Source organism: Choloepus didactylus, chromosome 7 (assembly GCF_015220235.1).
Source record: "Choloepus didactylus isolate mChoDid1 chromosome 7, mChoDid1.pri, whole genome shotgun sequence".
Lineage (NCBI taxonomy): Eukaryota > Metazoa > Chordata > Mammalia > Pilosa > Megalonychidae > Choloepus > Choloepus didactylus.
The window spans coordinates 116,300,859-116,324,157 of NC_051313.1; the positions used below are offsets into that span (position 1 = coordinate 116,300,859).

The window sequence follows — 23,299 nt, forward strand, 5'->3', positions numbered from 1 at the left end:
TTGATTTAAATTTTTTTCTTTTTGGCGTTTTCTTCCAGGCAGAATTTTAAAAATACGTAGGTAGTAATTTCATAGGCTCTAAGTTTTGCGTATGCTACAAAGATCTAGCCGTGATTATGTAACTATAAATTATATAATTTTATATAAATAATTATGTAAGTATTTTTTCCCATGTTTCTTCTAGTTCTTTACCGCCCCCCCCCCCAGAAAGATTTCGTATCTGCTTCTGACAGGCACCTCAGAGATATTACCAGAAATGGGATATTACCCCATTTCCTTTTTTTTTTCCTAAATAGAACTTTTACTTTAGAACCATTTTAGATTTATAGAATCATTACAAAGATAGTATCGTCTGGTTCTTTTAAAGTCTCTTTCTTCTTTCTTTTCTAGTCTAAATGTTTGACTCATTTGTCCTGGGCATATTAAAGAGAAGAGGCGAACGACTATAGTCCCTGCGGTTGTGCTCATGGGTGAAGAGCAGCGATCCTCCCGATCCAGACTGAATGCTGGCTGTGCCTCTTCCCCTCGGTGCGGCCTTGGGCAGGTGCCCTGATCACTCTCCTAGTGCTTCTTCACCTGCATAATGAATGCTGATAATATTTACCTTATGGGGTGTGGCAATGGGTAGACGATTGGAGATACACAACAGGTGCTTAACAAAGAACAGCAATTAGTAGCAGAAATATCAGAGTGACACGATGCTGTCTTTGCGGCACCACAGCCAGGTAACAACAGAAAACTGGTGCTGAGATTTCGCTTCAACTATCAACTGAATTATATCTAGTTATTTGGTCCCTTATATTCTTCTTCAGTGCTGTGAAGAGGACTAGCCTTTAACAACTGACTCATAGCTTTAGGCTGTTTTTCTCCTACCTGATGGTGTGGGAAAGAGGTGAGAAAAAATGAACCAAGCCAGAAAACTCCATTACAAGCAAGGTTAAAGTCAGCCCTTAAATATTTAATTCCCATTTATTTAAAGTTCTGTCAGTCTGTGTACACTATTTATATTAAAAACACAGGAAGCTGGGGCTCCTAGCAAAAATATACATTTCAATTTCGGAGATTGTTCAGACACTGAGAAGAGCTGTATCCTCAGCACCGGACTTGGGGGTGGGGGCAGGGACAGGGTGCAGGGGGACAGAGGGGGAAGATCAGGTCAGGCACAGCATTAACCCAAAAGGGTGCACCCCTAACCCAAACCCCTGGTCAGGTCGGGGGGGGGGGGGAGAAAATGATTCTGGGGCATGGACAGCCACAGCGCTGGGCAGGGGCAGACACTGGAGCCTGTTTGCTCTCCAGGGCATTTCCTGCCAGGGCTGTGGTCAGACTGAAAGGACCCTCAGGAAGGAGGACCAGACTGGAGCCAGGAAGCTTGGGCTGTACTCCCAGCTCTCCCACCAACTCACTGACCCTAGCAGGCCCTCACCCCTCCAGGCCAGTTTTCTCATTGGACAAGTGGCCTAACTGGCTCTCTGCCCTGCTCAGATCTCACACTCCAAGCTGTGCTTCAGCCCCTCCTCAGAGGCAAGTGCACTTCCACCTGGGAGAGAGGGACAGGCAGGGATGGGAGCCAGAAAAGTGGGACTGGGTCCTGCAAGGATCCTGGTCACCAGAGACTGTGGCTGAATACAGGGGGAGGGGAAGGCAGCAGAGCTGTTGAGACAAATGGATGTCAGGATAAACAGGATCAGTTTATCCCCTGGCACCTCCTCCATGACCAGGTGCTGGGGTGACACAGCAGGACACCCCTGGCCCACCCAGAACCCTGGCCCAGCCCTGAGAACAGCTCTACCCATTCACCTGCAGGCCCCTTTGGGCACTCACCTGCCTCAGGGAGGGCAGGGTGAGGGGTGCCGAATCTGCAGGTAAAGTGATTTCAGTGCTCGTGGTGTGTGTTGTAGTGGCAGCCCCAGGGAGTGTGGGGTGGGGTTGGGGGTGGGGGCAGGAGCTGCAGCTGAGCTGGAGTCAGGGCGAGCATCTCCTGGCTGAAGAAAGGACCGGGGAAGTTGTGGTGCTGACACAACATAGGCAGGACTTGGCGGCTGCTCCAGAGTGGTGGGAGAAATGCGGGGTGCTGATGGAGGACTTCCTGCCCCTCTGTCCTGGTCCTAGTCAGAAGTAAGTGGACTGCTCCCTCCTCTCTTCTCCAACCCTTGCCTCCCCTGGACCTTGCTCCTCTTCAGTGAGGGTGGGGTGGGGAGAACCCCACTTGGAAAGAAACCCACCTCCTTCCAGGCTGGGTGGTGCTCCCCAGAGGCCCGTGCAGGGGGCCATGAGCAACAGTGACCCAGAAGACCAATGCAAAGAATAAAAAGGATGTTGGGTGTCAGTGGGGCTGGGACATGCTGTGGAGTGGGGTTGGTTGGGTGAGGGGTCACCAACCTCAGCCTTGGGAGGGAGGTGAGTCTGGCGGAGGCCCCTCGGCTTTCAGCCCAGGCCCTCCTGCCCACTATCTTTCACCAAGGGGACCCAGTCAAGACAGCCACTGCTGTAGTCAGCCTAGGCCATGCTTAGCTTCCCCAGGAAGCCAGACCCAGACGGCTTAGTGTTTCTTTGGATGGCTCAAGTCTTTTGCTCTGAAGACTGGAGACAGAAGTGAGACTTCCCAACTCTGCAGGTGCAGTGACGGGGCAGAGGACAGGCCCCACTCCCTTCTGCTTCTGCGGAAAGGGTGGGCAAAAGCAGGTCCTGTTCTATGCTGCTGGTGAAATAATACAAACTGTTTCCCAGAAAGAGAAAGACAGACAGACATAGGGGTGGAGAGAGAGAAAGGGAGGGCAAGTGAAGAAGGGAAAAGGGGACCTAGAGTGAGAAAGGAAGGAAATGAACAAGAAAAATTAAAGAAAGGGAAACAACAAAGACAGAAACAGAGAGTGAGGACATGAGAGAGACAAAGACAGAAAGAGAGAGACAGAGGAGGGAGGGTCTGAGAATGTTGAGTGTGTGCAATCTCACTGCTCCAGTGCCATGCCCAGGGCTCCTGGGGCTGCACAACGGAAAAGTCAGGTGGGCGGTGCTTCTCCCAGCTCCCTCCTCTCTCCCGGGGTTCTCCACTCTCCCTGGAGGACCGCTGGGAGACCCTGGCACCCGCCCTTCAGTACATGTCCTTGTAGATCTCCTGGAGCAGGGGGTGCAGTGAGGTCTCGGTCTCAGTCTTCTTGATCCGCTGCATCATCTGGGCGTGCTCAGTGACCAGCTGCCGCAGGTCAGCCATCTTCTGCAGCAGCTTGGGGAAGAGGTACTGGGCGTCTGGGTGGTTGGCCTGCAGGTGGAACTCAAGGGCACGCAGGATGGTGTCCTGGATGGCCTCCACCTGAGACACATTCATGAGGCCTGGCCGGTCTGTGGGGACACGGGTAGAAGTGAGGGAGGGGCGAGCACACATGAGGCCTTAGAAGGGCAGACTAGCCCCCCCGTCCCACCCAATATGGGTGACTCGGCCCAGGGTGACAGCAGGCCTCCTTGGCTGGGATTCAGTCCTGTTGGTAGCTGCCCCACTGAATGTTCTAGTCCCCTACCCCTGGTCTTGGCTCACTTCTTCTTCTATTTTTTCTTCCCCAATAAAGCCCCCCCCCCCCCCATTAGGCAGTATAATATTGGGGTTAAGAGTCTCACTGCCTAGATTCACATCCCATCTCTACCACTTTCTAGCTATGAGGCTATGGACAGGCTACTTGGCTTCTCTGAACTTCAGTTTCCTCATTTGTAAAATGGGGTTATAATAAAGTACTTTCCACCCAGGGTTGTTTTCAGGATCAAATGAATTATGAAAAGGAACCGTTATTATGATTACTATTGTATTTATTGCATTAGAATTTAGAAAATGCAGATAAAATGCAGAAAATGTCTTCACCACTCAGAAATAACCACCATTAACATTTTGGTATATGTCCTTTCAGTTTTCTTTCCTTTCTACAACTACATGTACTGAGCTGATATTGCAGCCACAGCTAGTGCCTGACACTTTCCACTGTCATCATCACATGGACATTTCCCCACACACTGTCTCAGGCCTGGGGCCCTGAAGTGGGGGCCACCTCCCAGAATGGTTGGCTCTGTGTGGCCTGGGTCATCTGCCCCACCCTCACTCACCTCCGCACAGGATGATGGCTGCAACGAATAGAGCCAGGTCACTGTCGTCAAGTTCCAGGGCATTGAACTTAACGGCAAACTCAAACTTGGGCTCAATGATGTCACCGAAGGGCTTCCGGAGGCTGCGTAGGAACTCACGGGTGACAAAGCCACTGCCGTTGGCCACCAGCAGTCCGTCCTTGTTGACAATGGAGGCCAGCATGGCAAAGATGGCCTCATGCACACCGTACTTGAGAAGGGTCACCTGGTCGTTGAGGAAGAGGTTGCCAAAGCTGGGGATGCTCTTGGCAAACTCAGTGAGCTCCCGCACAGTCTCCACCGTGGTGCACTGGCAGCGGTAGAAGACATGCACGCTGATCTCCTTGTAGGGTGGCAGGCCATTCACCAGCTGCTTCCACACCAGGCCCTTCTCTGCCTGCCACAATGTCTCGATGTCGTGGATCACAAAGGGCTGAAAACCCAGGCCCTGTTAGAGGCCAGGCCTTGTGAGACCCCCGCCCTAGATGCTCCCCACACCCCCTGCCTGAGGGAGGAGGCCTGGTTCTCCCAGGAGGCAGGCAGGAGGCAGCAGGCCCCAGAGCCCAGGATGCTGCCAGGCCAGGGAATGACTCACCGCCGTGTGGCTGGCCTTGCCGGTGAGGATGCCACGTGCCTTCTTTTTGGTCATGTTGAAGTTTTTCAGGTAGGCACTGTAGATGTGCTTGGAGAAGGCCTTCAGGTCAGCCACCTGTGGGTTGTGCCGGCTCCCCTCACTTGCTGTCAGGCCCGCCACCAGCTTCCTTTTCTCAGCCTCCGGCATCCGGCCAAAGCGGATGGCTACAAGGGGTGGGGGACAGTCATCGAGGCAGCCCAGGCAGGGGCCTGCCCCTCTAACCTCATCTCCCCACAGGCTGTGGGAGCCAAAGATGGAGGGAATCCCCCCTTTAGAGACCAGGCTCTCAGAAGGCTCTAGAGTCAGCCAGTCGGGAATCTTGGGATAGCACCTTGAGAACATAAGCTCCATGAGGGTAGGGGTTTTCTCTGTCTTGTTCACAGTGCCCAGCACACAAGGATCCTGGCTGGGAGGCAGCACTGCACGGTGGTCAGGAAGACAGCTTTTGGTGTCGAAGTCCTGTGCTTGAGTTCTAGCTTGGCAAGTGACACACTGTGTGACTTTGGGCAGGCTACTTTACCTTCTTTTTCCACCAGAAAAACGGGTTAATGCTCCCTAAAACTCACTGGGTTGTTGGAACAATTAACTAAGAGTATTCACATAACAGGCACTCAAAAATTGTAGTCTAATCAGCAAATGGAGGAGAATATGAATCTGGCTTATCCCAGAGAAAGAATAAAGAGGATTCAGTCAGACCTGAGATTTTCTGGGAAACCCCCTCATACCACCCAAGGATTAAGGCCAGGAGCAGAAACATACAGAGGGGAAGGACCAAACCCCAGACCTCCAGTCCCTAGTCCTAGGAAGAGCCTGCCGAGGGAGAGTTCAGGTCCTTCCGTCTTCTAAGATGCAAGAGTTAGCGCATCAACAGGTACAACCTGGCAAGGCAGCTGGCCTGTCTCTGGAAACATTTAAACAAGAGGCTCTCTCCTGCCCTCTGCATGTATGACCAAGAGGAATAAAGAAGGGGTGGGTGGGCTTTGTAATATCCTACCCTAGGAGTCTGAAGGAGGCCTGGAGCACAGGGCAGGGGAGTTTCTGTCTTTCATGAGCGGCCTCCAGGAAATTCTTGATCTGGCTCCTGGTGGCTGACACATGTGGTCAGTTACTGGCTCCTGCCTGCCCTCAACCAAAAAAGGCTGAGGGGACCCCTGGCCTTGGCAGTGGCTCATCGCACTGTGCCTTGTCATCCGAGATAGGCCAGAGGCTATGAGAGATGTTCCCAACAGCATTCAAGCTGGGGTCAAATTCCAGTTTCCTTCTGGGTTAGAGAGGGTGAACCTCAGGCACAGAGAGGAGGGTGATTGCCTCAAGCCTGAGTCTTGGAACTTCCATGGTGAATGCTGGGCCATCTGGGGAAGTGGCAGGTATTAAACCAGCTTTTGCTAAATGAAAGCAGCAAGGCTCAGGTCCAGATTGGCAAAGTCATGGCTGACACTTGGGCAGTATTTATTATGTGCTGGGCACTGCTCTTGGGGCACCCCCTTCCTGGGCTGCCTGGGTGCAACCTTAAACCTAATTTCAGGTAGGATGTGTGGAGCTGGCAGACCCTGGGTCTTGCTGGTTCAGCTCTCACCATTATGTGACATGCCCAGGGCCAGGCATTTCTGGAAACGGCAGTACTGGCACTTGTTGCGGTTCTTCTTCTGGATCTTGCAGCTCCGCTCACACTTCTCATACTCCAGCTTCATGCGGATAGTGCGGCGGAAGAAGCCCTGAGGGACAGTGAACAGGTGGGGAGAAGCCAAGAGGAAGGGAGAGAGCTTGAGGATCCTGCTCTGCCCTCTGGGTTAAGCCAAAGAGCCCAACTGGGCATAAAGGTGTACAAATTCCTGAAATTTGAAATAATGAGGGGAAATTTTGGGGAGGTGGAGGAAAAGGAAACAATTCTACATGTTTGAAAAAATTAAAATTATATGCCATATTTATTTTAAATGCCCTAAGAAGTTTTAAAGTGTCTTTGTTAGTTTGGTAACATAAAATCGTATCATGGCCAACTTGGTGAGTTCATGAATTTATCTGGTTGTATGTATTTTCTAGGTGGTAGTCTAATTTTTAAACTTTGTGAAATTTTAATGGGTGTGTAGTTAGTTAGGAGGAAGAAGCCAAAACTACCACTGGAAAAAGAAAAGTAATGTAACATGTCCCTTTTTTCCTTAAAGAGCAGAAGACCCTGACCTTGGACAGGGAGATGGTCAGCCCAAGAACTTCTTTTTTGCCTGCATGCCTTCTCAAGATAGCCACTAGGGGGTGCCAGTCACCCAGAGTGCCCAGGCGAGGGGCTAGGTCAGCCCAGAGGTGCCCTGAAGGGGCGCTCTCCTCTCTGGCAGGACTCAGGGCCGAGGAATGGGCCCAGGGGCCTGGCTGCCTCTCGTGAGGAAATTCTGCAGTGAGTTTCTGGGCCCCACCCCGTGTAACCACAGCCCCACAGGCCTACCACTGCCATCTCCTTACCTTGCACCCCTCGCAAGCATGAACGCCATAGTGGAAGCCTGATGCCTTGTCCCCGCACACCCGGCACTCCATGTTGAGGCTGCCACACGAAGCCCCATCACAGCCCATCTGGAGCTGGTCCAGCAGTGACGGTGGAGAGGAGCTCCGGGAGAGGTCTGCAGACACACAACAGGCCGGGGGCTCAGGGGACAACTAGAGCCCAGGGAGGGGGGCAGCATGGGTAGCAGGAAGAGCCCATGCTTCCGAACCACTCAGGTCCCAGCTCAGCCACTTGAGAGCTGTGTGGCCTTGGGGAGTCACTCACTACGGGAGGAGAGGGTGCGGGTGGATGGCTGCGTTTGGGGAGGCGCAGACAATCTCTTTAGACTGTCCTTGGTAAGTGACTCCTTGCTTAGAGGCTGCCACTATGTGGGCCCGTGTAGGGTTGTGTGAAAATATGTTTTGTGGAAATTGCAGAAGTGCAGACCAACAACAGAAGTGTCCCTCCTGTCTATCTGGACCAATGGATTCCATTTACTTCTTATACTTATTTATTTTTTTAAAATTCATTTTATTGAGATATATTCACATACCATGCAGTCATACAAAACAAGTCATACATTCGCTTGTTCACAGTACCATTACATAGTTGTGGTAATGGTGTGACACCTTCATTACCACACACACAAAAATAACAAGAATAATAATTAAAGTGAAAAAGAGCAATTAAAGTAAAAAAGAACACTGGGTGCCTTTGTTTGTTTGTTTCCCCCACTTTTCTACTCATTCACCCATAAACTAGACAAAGGGTAGTAGGGTCCATATGGCTTTCCCAATCACATTGTCACCCCTCATAAGCTACATTTTTATACAATCGTCTTCAAGATTCATGAGTTCAGGGTTGTAGTTTGATAGTTTCAGGAATCTACCGCCAGCTACCCCACTTTGTCTATATTGTGCGTAAGAGTGCCCATCAGAGTGACCTCTCAGCTCCTTTTGAAATCTCTCTGCCACTGAAGCTTATTTCATTTCCTTTCACTTCCCCCTTTTGGTCAAGAAAATGTTCTCCGTCCCACGATGCGGGGTCTACATTCCTCCCCAGGAGTCATATTCCACGTTGCCAGGGAGATTCACTCCCCTGGGTGTCTGATCCCACGTAGGGGGGAGGGCAGTGATTTCACCTGCCAAGTTGGCTTAGCCAGAGAGAGAGGGCCACATCTGAGCAACAAAGAGGCATTCCGGAGGAGGCTCTTAGGCACAATTACAGGAAGGCCTAGCCTCTCCTTTGCAGCAATGGTCTTCCCAAGGGCAAGTCCTGTGGTACTTCTTACATTTAATTAATACTGTCCCCCCCACCAGCCCCCCCAACAATGGTCACTCCAGTCAGTGACCACACCCTAGAGGAGGGGGTCAGAGCTCAGGGAGTTTAACTGTCTCATCTTACAGGAGTAAAAGGAGGAATACATCTGGAAGCGACTTCCCCAGAGCATCCCCCCAAGGAAGTATGATTCTTGCGTGAACTCCAGAGATGCTATAAAGCATCTCTCAAAATGCTCAAATTCATTCCCACAAAACAACCAGCTTGAGTAGAGACTGGAAATCAGTCCCATTGACTGAGCAAAATATCAAATTTCCCCAAGCCTCTCCGATTAAATATATACATGTTTCAAACATGGTATTGAGAGCAAAGAAAGCAATTGGCTGTGGTAATGACTTCAGGGTATGTGAGCTGTCAAATGACTTAATAAGAATTGTTGGGGGGTCTCTTCTAAATCTCTCCCTTGGAAACTCAGAAATGAACTGTCATTTTTCCCTTGAAAAGGGGAACTGAACTGAACCCTGGTCTGCTGACTCCCAGCCCCAGCACTGGCTGCATGACCCTACAGAACGTCTGTCCTGCCTCTCCCATGCTGACCATCCTCTTGGGTATCTGCTCACTTCTCTGAGGACCAAGCAACCTCCTCGAGGGAAGGTGTCAAATCCCAGAAACAGAGAATCAGTGTGAGGGCATCTCAGGGAGACCCAGGTCATGTCAATGGCTCCACCTGAAGCAAGACAACATTTTCCAGGCCTGCGTTCCTCCCTCTAGAACAGACAACTCACTTGCAAATGATCTTGACGTTCCCTACCATGGGAATAACCCCACTCAATGCCAAAACACACATCCCTCCATACCCACCCTCTCCCCTCTACTCTCCTAGCTCTCCTTCTGGTCCTAGGAGTGACAGCAGGAGAACCTTCCATCCTGGGCCCCATCCTGGCTACAGGAGGAAGCACAAAAAGCACCAGGACTCAGGCAGAGAGGACCCAGCAGTCTGTATCCCTCCTGGGCTGATGAGGTGTTGGGGTGACCCAAGTCTCTGCTTCTTAAAAATGGCCGGGCCTGACCTTCCTACCTTCAGTCATTCCTAGGAGGGTATCAGCCCTCAGTCCACAGACAGGGGGCAGTGGGGCTCCCCAATCTCTTGGGCAGGGTGCTTGGGGGAGCCTAGACCATGGGAAGGGAGTAGTTCTGAGAGGGCAAAGCCGGCTTTGTTTTTCCAGCTGACATGTTTTACTTGTGTTTATTCAGGGTTGCCTGTTCCCACTAGAACGTAAGAGCTATCAGGTTACAGCTGTAGCCGAGCAGAGAAGACTGTGCTACATCCTCAGCAACTCCTGAGGGATGAGTGAGCACCTGGGAGGCAGTCCTGCAGCCTCCTGCATGTCCTCCACATCAACTGGCTGGTGGGCTGGGCAGGACATCACTTTTGGAGGCAGTCTAACAGGGCTAATAAAACACATCACTAGTTGGGGAAAAAATGAGATAACATGTAAGACACCTTTGTAGCGCCTGGTGCAGATGGGGGGCAGGGAAGGTTTCCAGCACTTCTTCCTGATCTGCGTCACCTGTACGCATGTTTTCTTTGTGGCACTTCTTGTAATCAGTGTTTTGTGGCTTTTAGGTCTCCTCTGCTAGACTCAGAATGTCTTTAGTCCTGTTCCCTCTGGTTTCAAAGTTCACCTCCACCACTGAGCCCTGCCCACAGGAACCAATCTCCTCAGATTAGTCACATCTCTTGGTGCTGCCTTCCTTGTTCTCCCTCGTGGTCCTGGGGGTTGGCAGGTATCTGATCATTTGGTTGCTTGTGGCAGGGCACATGGCAATGCCACCTTCTCTCTTCATTCAAGAGACATTTGAGGAGCACCTCCGCGTGCAGGGCACACTGCCCTCCAATAGCTGACCACACAGGAGAGGTAAGAAAACTCCAATTTGAGACAGAGGAGCAGCTGAGAGACAGGGTTACAGAAGGAGCCCCTTCTAGGCCCAAAGGTGAGGGCTATGGATGCCTCCAAGTCAGCATCTAGGTGTCAGCAATAGTAGGATGGTGGTTAAGAGCATGGACTCAGGAGCTAAGAGGCCTGAGTTCAAATTCTGGTTCACCATGTCCTAACTAGTGGTGCTGAAGTAAGAGCCAGGTGTCCTGGGTTTGAATCCCAGCTTTGACTCCCTGTGCCTCAGTTTCCTCCTCTGTAAAATGGAGATGACAACAGTATCAGCTGTTGGATAATGCTTATGAGCAAATGCTGTGATTTCCAAACTGTGTCCCCCACATAGGCAGGGACCGTGGCTCTTCCTTCTCTGGTTGTTCGTCCCCCACCCCCACCCCCACCCCCAAACCTCAAGATTGGGTATCTCTGCATATGAAGCCAGGGGAGCCCCTGGAACAGAACCTACCCTCCTCTTGCCTCTCCTGCCCTGGCTTCTGGCCTGGCTCAGGGGTGCTGGGACCAGTGGGAATCCTGGAAGGAACCAAGACGCCTGAGGGTCCCACAGGCTGCTCACGGTACCCAGAGCTCTGCAGCGTGAGGAGAGTCCCAGGGCAAGTTGGACTTGGGGACAACAGGCCCAGGGCAGTGTGGGTGCCCCTGGGGACATCCCAGCAGCAGGTGGTGAACAGGCATAAGTTGCCCAACTTGAGGTTAGTCAGGGACAGACACCCTGGTGAGGACCGATGGTGGCAGGGTAATGGGGCAAGGGCACCCCCTGCCTATTTGTGGGGGGTGGATAAATAAAAGAATCCAAAAGAAAGGTACAAATGAGAACACCAATGTGGGATTGTATCTGGCAATAAGATTGCATACTATGGGAGTAGGGATTTATTGTAGAGTGCATGTGTATGGGGGATACTGAGGTGGTTGTAGTTTGGAGGTGGGTTTTCCAAAAATAAAGGTAATTCTTCCTAGTCTACCACCTGGCTTAAGGGTTTATCCCCAAAATCATCATCACAACCTACCCTAAAGTAAAGATGGCAGAATGTTCCCTATTTGGGGGACTAGGTCCTGGAGGTCACTTCCCCCATGACCTCCTGGTCCGAGATGGGGGCAAGAAAGCATCACAACAAGTAGCTCCAAGGGGCTCTGCCACACCGCGCCCCTCAGGCATGTGGGGTGGAAGAGATGCCTGCCTTCTCGAGAGCCGTCCGTCTGCACTGTCGCTCTTCCTGGCCAGCCCAGCACAGGCGTCCTTCACCACGCCCCAGCCCCCAACCCTCAGTTCAGCCTCCCACAATAACCACTCTCAGGAAGCACACTTACTCACCTGAAGGGCCCATCACCTGGGCCCCAAGCCCTGCCTGGGAGTTTACTCTCCTTGAGCCACACCCTGCCTGGCCTGCCCACCCCACCTTCCCAACATCTCCCTGGTGGAGGGCCTACTTCACAAGGAAGGGAAGGGGAACAAGAACCAGCATTTATCAGGCCCCTACTGAATGCCAAGCATGTTAGTGTCTGTGCTTATTATCATTTGCCACTAAACCTGGGAAGACAGTGTTTACACAAGCTAAAGATGAGGAAACTGAGGTGAGGTGAAGAGACCTGCCCAAGGCCATCGGCCTAATATATGATGGGACTAGGATGTGACTGCAGAGACCGTGTGTGTGTGCTCACAGTATCTCCTTTTTATTGCTTGCCTACTGTGTGTCAGGCACTCTACTGGGCACTTTACACCCATCGTCTCATGTAAACCTCAAAATAACCCTTCAAGTAGGTCTTCTTAGACCCATTTTACATGAGGGAACTGAGGCTCAGAGAGGTTACGGAACTTACTGACAGTGACAGAGTGAGAATTATGACCTAGAACCATTCAACTCTTCAAGCTGAGCTTTTAACCACTGCACTATACTACTTCTGATATGCACACATACACATTCATTACTAATAATCAATAATTCATTATTAGAATAAACAAGACATGGTCATTGCTGACAACGACACTGTATCACTATCTGAGAGCACTGACTCCTGTGTTTGGACTCAGAGTAAACAGTAGTACTGTCACCAGAGAGTGAACTATCAGTTACACCATCTTTGATTATAAGTTCAGCAAACACACTACTGACCTCGGTCACATAATTTATGTGTGGTCGAGTGTCCTCCTGCATATCTATGCTCCATCGTTTGAGGTATGCTGTTGTCATACCTGTAAGAGTAGCCAGGAGGGGCCAGCCCTGTCTATTTACCTTGTTGGCACAGCCCCACAGGCAAACGGGCATAATAGTCCTTAGCTTCTGACAGCAGGGCAAGTTCTGTAGGAATCTGGGGCTGGGTTACCAAGCAGCCTCCTTCCTTCTGTCCTGCTTGTCTGAACTATGGGCCTTGTCCACCACTGAACTGAGAGGTCCTGGCACAGTGCCCACAAAGGAGGTGCTAAGGCCAAGAGGAAGGACAGTGTATCTTCCTCAGTTTCACACTAAGACCCTTGATCCCTTTCTTGGGTGTGATTGGGGCATATGCCAATGAAGCAGGAGAGAAGAGGACTGGAGTGGGGTGTGAGCACCTGCTCCTTCCCAGCTAGGGAACCTCAGGCAAGTGAGTTTCTCATAACCTCAGTTTCCTTGTTGCTGAGTGCTAAAGGTGAGGCCTGATCTGCCTGCCTTCCTGGGGCAAGGAGGAAGTGCTTGGTGGTATTGAGCTAAGTGCAGAGATGAGCCGAGTCAGTGCAGAACCTCAGGAGGGTCACAGGTGAAGCAAACTGCACGAGCATAGACTGGAAGCTGTGCCCCTGTCCTTAGGGGTCTCCAGGGGCCAAAGTCATAGACTTGGGCTTTGGGGGGTAGAGCACGGACCCAGCGGGGAGTGAGACCTGCAGTGAGTCAGAAACCTGGCCTTTACTCCTCACTCCAGCCCTCGAGGTGGGCAGGACACACCTTTACAGATGAAGAGACCAACAGTTGGGGAGGGTCAGGGCACTGGGAAGGATGGTATCTCAGAAGCAGCAGACATGGGATTCTGACCCTGGTCTGTGTGATCTCAAAGCCCTGCTCCCTGAGAACAGGTGTCCCCAACACGGGATGAGGGTCTCCAGGGCTCCTCACTTGCCAGTCCTTTTTTTTTTTTTTTAAATAACAATTTATTTAACTTTCTTGAAAAAATGGTGTAATCACTTTTTAAATTATGAAGTAGTACAGGCTTGTGGAGAAAAATACATGAGTGTGTGTAACATGATACAACAGATCATGCCCACCTGCAACTCTGCTCCTCTTGAGTTAGCCCCACTGGTCCTCTGGTGTATGCTCTTCCAGCACGTTCTATGATACTTATGGATTTTTAAACAACGGGGTCCCCAATATGTCAGGACTTAACTTCCCAGACCATATATACAGATGCTTTTTAGCGACCACAGAGTATTCCAGCATAGGGCCCTATCACTGTTTACACAATCAATTCCCCACAGATGGGTGCTCTCCAAGTGTTTACTCTTATAAGGAGTACTGCAGTAAATAAGCTGGTGTGGGAAGCTCTGTGCACAGTGAGCAAGTATTTACACAGGATACATTCCTAGAAGGGAACTATGGGGTGAAAGGAAAGCATGTGAGAAAATGCCGACCCACAACGCCAAGCTGCCCCTCTGCCACTGGTGCTGAACCCCGACCCTCTTGCTAGCACTGACTACACAGCCCTCTCAGCCAAACTGACAGGCGAAATGTCACCTCATCTTAAGACGCACTTCTTTGATTGTTGGTTAGAATAAAAAGCTTTTCCTGTTTTCTCACCATTTGTATTTGTCTTACCATGAACTGCCTGTTTTGATTTTTCTGTTGGGTGGCTTGTCTTGTAGAATTTGTGGGAATTATGTCTATTAACTCTTTAACACAGAAATTATGTTAAACAGCCTCTTCTATTTCAATTACAAGGAAGTCTTTCTACCTCTACTTCATTGGTTTATTAATAAACTGCATTTATTAAACACCATATCATACACAGAACTGTAAGAATGGCTGGGCAAAAAAGAAAAGAAACTCTGGACCAGACATTTCCCAGGGTGCCCTAAATACCACCCATCAAGTTCCTTGAAATGCCATTGCCACCCCCCACTTCACTCGGGCCTCTGCTCCAAGGCACCACACTCTGGTTTGCATGCAAAAAGCAAGATTATTAAGGCCTTGGTGAAATGGCATTGATCCCAATAAGGGATGTATAGGAAACGCCAGGATAAGAAATTACCCTGCAAGCAGCATCTATCACCTGGACCCAGATATGGTGACAAGCTGGGCCAGGGCCAGGCAGTGAGGTCACAAACCCATGGCCTTCTCTTCCCCTTTCATTCTCTCTTGGTGTCCTCAGTGACATACTTGGCTCATTCTAAGCCCCCAAGAATCTTCCCTCTGCTTTCAAACCCTCCTCGCCTTTCTCAATTTCAGAAAGCAAGTGATACTGGAGCTGAGTGAACTACATTCACTCCTGGTTAGGCATTCCTCTCTTCTGAGAAAGGCTGGGTCTCCAAAGACATTCCAGCCACCAGCCAAACAACAGGGATGAGGTAATTCTGAGGAATGGGGGGATACCTTCTCTTTGGCCTGAAATCACACCAGGCCTACCTGGATCACTTCAGGGTGTCTGGGTGGGATTAGAAGGACTGATGGATGGCTCTCCCCTCCTCCCTACCCCACACTGGGCCCTGAAGAGGAAGAACCTCAGCAAAATCCTGGACTTGCTTTGCAGGTTCAAAGGGGTGTCTCCAGGATTTACACCCTTCTTAGCCACAACGCCCAGGCGGGAGCCTCTCCTACCTCACTCTGACACCCTCCCACCTCCTTCTGCTCCAGCTAGATAGAGGACCCAGAGCCCACCCTCTGCCCTGACTCACCACCTGTGGCCAGGGTCTCCTTCAGATGAAACCAGCAGTAAGCTCAGGATGCCCCTCCCCACCCCCCACAGCAGCACATCCCCTCATGACCCTGAGTTCCCACTGATGTGGGATCAGCTGGGTATGCTGGTACGACAGTATGCAGGTGAGGAGAGACAAAGAAGGAGTAGGAGGGAAGCTGGGGGTGGGGTGAGGAAGGCACAGTATCAGCAGCCAGGGTAAGGCAGGTGCTGAGGATAGGAGCTGGGTGCCTTCATGATGATGAAGATGATGGCAGAACATACAACAAACCAGAGAAAAATGTCCACTCTGCTTCTGATGGTGGATAAACAAAGGGGAACCAACAAGTGAGAGAGAGAGAAGCTAAAAACAGTTTGGCTGCACAAAAGTAATACATAATTGCAGTCACTCATACTAACTGCTTAGCATTTATGCCTAATTACAATGCAGCTCCGTGATGTGTCTAATTAGCACCAGATCAACTGAGTAGTGTATTTTGACTGACTGTAACCATATAGGTTACGGTCAATTTTTACAGTGTGTTATTAATGCAGCATGGTCCCAGATCCCTGGTGACGGTACTGATGGTGGTGGTGGTGGTGATGATGATGATGATGATGATGATGATGATAAAGACAACATGCATTACAAAAGGCAATTCATTTCATCCTCACAAAAGCCCATGCCCATAGTAACTCCTATTTCTGTTTTACAGAAAGGGATGGTACAACTTGCCCAATATCCTGCATCTGGCTGAGTGACAGCCGGAAGTGAACCCAGGCTGTCTGGCTTCACTCTGCTTCTCTGCACCTCACAAGATGCTGCTTGCAGATGGCCAGGTTCCCTGCTCTGCCCTGTGTTCTTGCTGACCCCCTCCTCACCTGTATAGCTGCTTGAAGGAAGCAAATGCTCTGGTCCCCCATTGAGCTGTGGGGATCCTTCTGCCTCTGCCACTTCCTCTTTCTCCTCCTCTTCCCGGACCTCAGGGGCTTCCTCCTGTGGCTGGTCCATGGCTGATTTCCCCTCGGCACCACGCCTGCAGGCCCAGTCATAGCTCTGGCATCATCTGGGTCTGAACATAGATGGACCTCTATAGGGCAGATCCCATCAGCCTGGGCAAAGGGGAAGACAAAAAATGGTTGGGACTGTCCTGATCAAGATAGTGGAGGGAGACGCTTCAGGGCTCCATACCCTCACAGAAGCTTTGAACAACCAGCAAGAACTGGTGGAAACATCTTTCCCAAAGCTCCAGAAACAGTTAAAGGATCACAGGAACATGGTGAGTGTCGAATCAAGAAAAAGGCCACTTAAAAGCGGTAGGGTCTCATGGCGCCAAGACTGGCCCCTCCCCTCATCTCATGGGCTTGGCACAGAGCCAGCCTGTGCTCCCAGGGTAGGACCCTGGACCTGGTTCCACAGTGAGCTGAGTAACCCTTGTGCACATACTGGGAGCACGAATGCTTGGCCCCCACCTGTCTGGTGGTGGCCTGAGGGACTTGCTGTCTCATTATGTAGGGTGTACACAGAAGGCAGCCTATCAAGCTCTCATACAGAATGCAGCAGGAGAGCAATCAAGTGGCTGCCTCAGGAAAGGAACAGCTGCCTGTAAGACAAACTGCAGTGCTTGGGACCATGACAGAGCTGTTTCCTAGGAAGAAGGGCCATTCATACTCATGTTAATGGGGGAATCCGCAGAGCCATGTGCTCATACCCAAGACAAAATGTATGTACAGAAAGGATCAAGGCAGGTCCTTTTGCTTTGGCCTTGAACTACTTTCTAAACTCACTGTACAGATAAGCTCTGAAGGAAAGCACCAGCACAGGTCAATCCACAAAGTCTGGGAATGGTGTTATCTTTTTTTTTTTTAGCTCCTGGTATTCATGGAGAGCTGTGTCATAACACTAGCTGGATACAAGCTTAAGGAACAGATATATCAAAGTCTAAATTCCAGTGATACATTAAAATATCAGAATATCCAGGTTTCAACAAAAGATCACAAAACATACAAAGAAACAGGAAATGATAGCCCAGGCATAAGAGAAATTTAAGGCATCAGAAACTGTCAATGAGGAGGATCAGACTGGGACATTCCAGATAAAGACTTTTTAAAAATGGTCCTAAATATGCTTAAAGAGCTAAAGGAAAACATGGACAAAGAACTAAAGGAAATCAGAAAAATGGCCAATAAACACAAAGAAAATATTAATAGAGAGATCGAACTTATGGAAAGGAATCAAACAGAACTGAAGACCACAGTAACAGAAATAAAAACTTCCCTAAGGGGATTCAGCAGCAGATTGGAGCTGGCAGAGAAAGAATCAATGAACTTGGAGATAAGACAACTGAAATCATTCAGTCTGAGAGGGAGGAAGGAAGAATGAAGAAAAGTGAACAGAACCTGAGGAATCTGTGGGACACCATCAAGCATACCAATATATGCCCTGTGAGAGTCCCTGAAGGAGAAAAAAGAAAGGGGCAGAGGGAATAGTCAAAGAAATAATGACTGACAACTTTCCAAATTTAACAAGAGATGTGAATATATACATCCAAGATGCTCAATGAACTCCAAACAGGCTAAAACTCAAAATATAATAGCTACAGCATATTATAATCAAAACTGTTGAATGCCAAAGACAGAGAGAATTCTGAAAGCCCTAAGAGAGAAGCAACATGTAATGTACAAGGGAGCCTAAATAAGATTAAATGCAGATTTCTCATTGGAAACTATGGAGGCAAGAAGGCAGTGGGATGACATATTTAAACTGCTGAAAGCAAAAAACTGCCAGTCAAGAATTCTATATCCAGCAAAATTGTCTTTCACAAATGAGGGAGAGATTAACACATTCTCAGATAAACAAAAGCTGAAGGAGTTCATCACCACTAGCCCAGATTTACAAGGGATGCTAAAGAAAGCCTGTAGGTTGAAAGGAAGAGACAACAGACAATAGATTTAAGTCACATGAAGAAATAAAGATCTCCAATAAGGGTGAGCTATTTACAGGGGTAAATATAAATGCCAGTACTATTGTATTTTTGGTTTGTAACTCCACTCTTCACTTCTACAGAATTTAAAAGGCAAATGTATAAAATGTAATGATAAATCAATGTTTTTGAACTGAAAATGCAGAAGCATGTAATTTGTAACAAGAACTATGTAAGAGTGGGGGAGAGAGGGGTACAACAACATAGAGTATACTATTGAAGTGAAGTTTGTATCAAAGTAAACAAGACTGTTATAGATCTAGGATGTTAAAGTTAAACCCTCTGGTAACTACAAAGAAAATGTAAGAGAATATGGATGCTCACAGTGAGAGAAATTAGAGTATAGGCTGCCAGGGGTAGGGAGCACGGGGAGTTCATGCAAAATGAGAGTGGGGTTTGTGAGAATTAGATTAAGTTTAGCTTTCACACAGGGTGGGGGCAATTCAGGGGAATGGCAGAGGGTCAAGAAGCCAAGCTATAATAGTGGCCGGTCCTCCTGTTTATCAACCAACTGTCCTTGCAAGGTGGAGACTGGGGTGGGGGTAGAGGTTCCTAAAATAGCTTCATAAGTTGTTACCAAATTAGCTCAGACTGGCTCTGCAGTTAAAGAACAAAGGAGAGAGGGGTGGAGACTTGTTTCAAACGTTTCAAGTTTGTACACAACTTTTTTCAAATGTTTCCAATTTGGGCAGGCTGCATGTTTCAAATTTGTGGGCCAGTTAGGCTTCTCCAATAGAATGTAACCTCTGAAGTATCCAGCTGCTGGAGAAACAGGGGAGGGACTTGGGAGTTAGGAATAGGGAATAAATAGTGCTGGGTCTACTGTTCTGTGCACCAACCCTCCACAATTTGGTTGGGCATCCGTTCTTGCAAGATCGTGAATAAATCTTCTTCTCCACAAGAGAGTGAGCGTTTATTCCTTTTCAGGAATAGTGTTTGTTTCTCACAGGTTTCTGTTTTGGGACACGGGAAGTTTTAGTCATGGATGGGTGATAGTACCACAACATAGTGAATGTGATTAACACCACTGAATGGTATACTTGGGAGTGGTTGAGATGGGAAAGTTTATGTTGTATATATGTTCCTACAATATGGGGGGGGGGAGGGAGAGGGAGAAGGGAAGGGAGAAGGGGGGAGAGAGAGGGGGAGAGGGAGAGAAGGAGGTTGGGGGTGGCATGGAGAGAATGAGAGGGTAATGGGGGTGGGACACACCTGAGGGCTGCCAAGGTGGACAGGACTGAAGGGGGCGCTCCTGCTCCTTTAGAGCAGGGCAGCCTGAGTGTGAGCGTTATCCCAGGCTCCCCATTCCTTGCACACAAGTCACTTCTCCTGCCCTCATGCCTTGGCTCTTATGGTAGGCTCTTGTGGGATTCGGAGTAGTTAACCGGAGAAGTCAGGAGGAGGTTTTTTGGAAAGTAAGCTGTGTCTAAGGGAAAGGTCAGCAGAGAAAGATGGTGTTTCCTCTCCCTGCTTCCTCTGCTGCTTCCTGCCCTTTGGAGCCTTTTAGTCTCTAGAAGCCACATCAGGATGACTGGAGGGGCTTTTACAAACTCCCTGCCCCCAGGGTGATCCTGATAGGCATCACCTCCCACCCGCTACCCTGTTCCCACCTGACCCAAGGAGCACTGATCTGGTGAGCCACCATACTCAAAGGAAATGGGTTGCTCTATCTTCTGTGTTTGGGCAAGGAAAAAAGACATGAGCCATGCTTTGCTAGGTTCACAGTTTACAGATCTGCAAACAGATCCTCAAAAGAAGAGCCATCAGGCAAGGAGACACTAGTAAACTGGTGTCCACAAAGACCACAGTCATGAGGTGCTGTAGAAGAGGCATGGAGGGAGAGTCCTCTCAGCAGGGAAGAGTAGGGAGATACCTTTAAACTTGAGTGGGAGTTTGTGGAACTCACCTAGAGGATACAACATGAAGAAAGACTCTGAGGCAGCAAAGTGGGGAATAGTGAGGAGTCCCGCTAGCTTGAGGGGAAAGGATTTGGAGGGAAGGCAAAAGTGTGCTGTATCTAGACATGGAGGCCTCAACATCCCTGAAGCAGGGGACTAGATTCTGTACCACAGCAGTGGGGACCTTGTGGAAGGATTAGGAAAAGGAAAAAAACCTGCTTTAGGAAGATTCAAGCAAACGTGGAACCCCTTCTCTTTGATGTCCCATGGCAAGTTCAGACTCAATCTATCTAAACAGAACCCACCATCTTTCCCCAAACCACCCTTTCTCTGGTCATCTCTGCCTCAGTGACCACATGCCCATCTACCCACTCTTCAAAGCCAGAAACCTGGGAGTCACCTGGGACTCTTTCTTTTCTCTCACTCTGCTCTAGGCTTGCAAACTTGGCCACTCACTGGAATCATTGGGGAGTTTTTAAAAATAAAGATGTGTGAGCTCAAACCATTCCTAGAGATTCTCATTTGATTTTGGTGGTGGTGGTGGGGTAGCTCAGGCATTTGAATTTTTAAATTTTTATTTCCCTGGTGATTAAAATGCACAGCCATTTTTGAGAACCACTGTTCCACAGCCAAGCAACTTTGAACTGGTGGTAAATCATTCTCTCTAAACACCTCTCAACTCTACCCACTCCACTCCATCAGGCCTTCATCTTCCTCTGCTTGGGCTTATATAATAACCTCTTAGTTGGGCTCCTAAAGGCAGTTTGTAAATTCAGTCCCAGAATCTAAGAGTTAGAGAGCTGGGAGTTGGAAATCTATAGACATGGGAGGCATCCTCATTGACCTGACAATCACAGGAAGGAATTCAATTCAGCTAAGAAGTGAACTACATGTCAACAGGAGGACAGAGAAGTGGCACTGCAGCAGAGAGGCAGGAGAGATTCTAGACAGCTGAGCATCTCAGAGCCAAGGAAAGGGATAGGGATCAAATCTCTCAAAAGATGCAGAGGTTAAGGATGATAAACCAACACATGGCGACTAGATTCAGTGACTGTGAGGTTATCAATGACTTTGTGAGATGAGTTTCAGTCTCAAGATTGAGATAGAAACCAGGGCTCCTAAGAATAAATGGGTGGTGAGGCAGTTGGGACAGTGAATGGAGACTTTTAGGTTTTTAGGTAAATATGTCAGGGAAAGAAATGTACAAGAGGACATAGCTTGAGAAAATAGCAAAGTCAGGAGGAGGGTTTTTTGGAATAGAGGAGACTCAAGTAAGCTGTGCCCAGAGGAAAGGTCAGCAGAGAAAGACAGTCTGAAGATTCAAAGGGGGAAGTTGGAGCAAGGCTTTAGATGGTAGGGGAATAATTCAGGGGCACAGAATGAGGAAAACACATTGCAGGGGGAGGAGGGGTATGAAAAACTCACATGGAATGGCCTCACCCTTTTTAGCACAGGAGGAAGGGTTGTCTATTGCGAGTAAAAGATAGGACTTGAAGAAAAAAAGACTGGGTGCAGGCATTTCCATAAGCATAACAGGGAATTAGCTGGAGAGGAATAATGGTGAAGCTACAACAGTTAAAACAGGGTGGTGCTGGCACATAAACAATCAGTTAAAGAGAATACAAAGAACCCAGAAATAGATGAAAACACGTATGGAACTTTAATGTTATAAAGACAGAACTTCAAATCAGAGGGAAAAGATGAATTCTTGAATAAATGGTGTTGGGACAACTAAGCAGTCATCTAGAAATATGAAGCTGAGTCCCTAAATGGATACTTTATAACCAAGACAAGGTCCAAATGAATCAAACATTTTAAAGTTAAAACAAAAATACATGAGCTATAAGAAACCATGGGAGAACATGTGAAAATAATCTCCAGGAGGGGAAGACCTAAACATGACACTAAACCCTTAAAAACCATTTAAAGAAGATAAATAAGTTTGATACATAAAATATAAACTTTCTACATGGTAAAAGCCATCATATGCAAAAAAAGTATATAATGGAGAATAATATTTGCAATTATTATTAGACAAAGGATTAATATCCCTAAAATCAGTATTACGTATCACTAAGACCAGCAATCCAATAGAAAAATGGGCCCAGAATATGAACAGTTCACAGAAAAAGTACACATTTGGTTCTTAAGCATATGAAAAGAAGCTCAACATCATCCATAAAAAGAGAAATGCAAATTAAAATAACAATAAGATACCATTTTTACAATCAGATCAAACCAAATGCTAGCACAATGTTGCCAAGGGTATGGGAAAACAGATGTTCCGTACACATTGCTGGCAGAATCTTTATGGGTCACGGATGGGAAAGAGATTTTTCCCTGTATCTTTTGTACCTCTTAAATTCTGAACTACAGGAATGTGTTAGCTCTTCTAAGAATAATTTAAATTGGAAGAAAATAAAAAGGCAAAACTCTGGTACTTGTGATTTGAATAACAGCTAAGTTTTAGCTGTTGCCACGACTGTCACAAGAGCAGGGGAGAAGGGGACATGAGGGCTTGGGGCCCCCCATTAGCAAGTGACAACAGTGGAGGAGGATAAACTACAACACTGCCTCATATTTACAATTGACAAAGTGTCTTCTCACATTCCCTCACACCCTCTGATCCTTTGAGTGACCCCGAGGAGGACAGGCTACAGGACAGGCTACGTTCACCGTCAGTGCTGAATCCCAGAGAAGGGGTAGGAGGCTCCCACTAGGCCTCATACACTTACTGAGGGCACGACAAACAGGCTCTCACTCCATCCTCACCAGCCTCCATAAGCTCCCCTTGGCAGATAAAGAAAGTGACTAAGGGCCCAGGACAGAGAAGCCTGAAGAGGTGCCTCTCATAGGCCAGAGAATGAAGCAGATGACTGCAGAGACTCAGACATGGTGGGTTAGAGCCTGGCCAGGGCTCTGATGACATGTGTGCCCTGGGCCACATTCCTCATCCCCGTGCCTCAGCTTCAGGGTACATATTTCAGCTTGCGGTAGGTTATTTCACCACGACTGGGAGCCTCATTTCTGGGAGTGCAAGTGGTTGTCTCTTGGTATTAGATGTGGTTCTGGGCTTGGGCTGGAGTTTCGGATTTGGGGCCAGGGACCCTGGA

At 48.7% G+C, this 23,299-nt stretch overlaps 1 protein-coding gene across 6 annotated transcripts in view; it reads right to left on the reverse strand.

The window, feature by feature from the left end:
- Nucleotides 1-950: 950 nt before the first annotated feature.
- PPARD (peroxisome proliferator activated receptor delta) overlaps nt 951-23,299 on the reverse strand; it is a 117,330-nt gene continuing 94,981 nt past the window's right edge. For 3 of the 6 annotated variants that reach the window (XM_037842574.1, XM_037842576.1, XM_037842575.1), the window contains 6 exons: nt 16,187-16,417; nt 7,199-7,353; nt 6,321-6,459; nt 4,706-4,908; nt 4,093-4,558; nt 951-3,342 (listed from right to left, as the gene is read on the reverse strand). In XM_037842574.1, coding sequence (XP_037698502.1) covers nt 3,095-3,342; nt 4,093-4,558; nt 4,706-4,908; nt 6,321-6,459; nt 7,199-7,353; nt 16,187-16,316 — 1,341 coding nt within the window. In that variant the 5' untranslated portion in view covers nt 16,317-16,417 and the 3' untranslated portion in view covers nt 951-3,094. The remainder of the gene's footprint in view (nt 3,343-4,092; nt 4,559-4,705; nt 4,909-6,320; nt 6,460-7,198; nt 7,354-16,186; nt 16,418-23,299) is intronic. The other 3 variants (XM_037842578.1, XM_037842579.1, XM_037842577.1) reach the window with 2 other exon arrangements.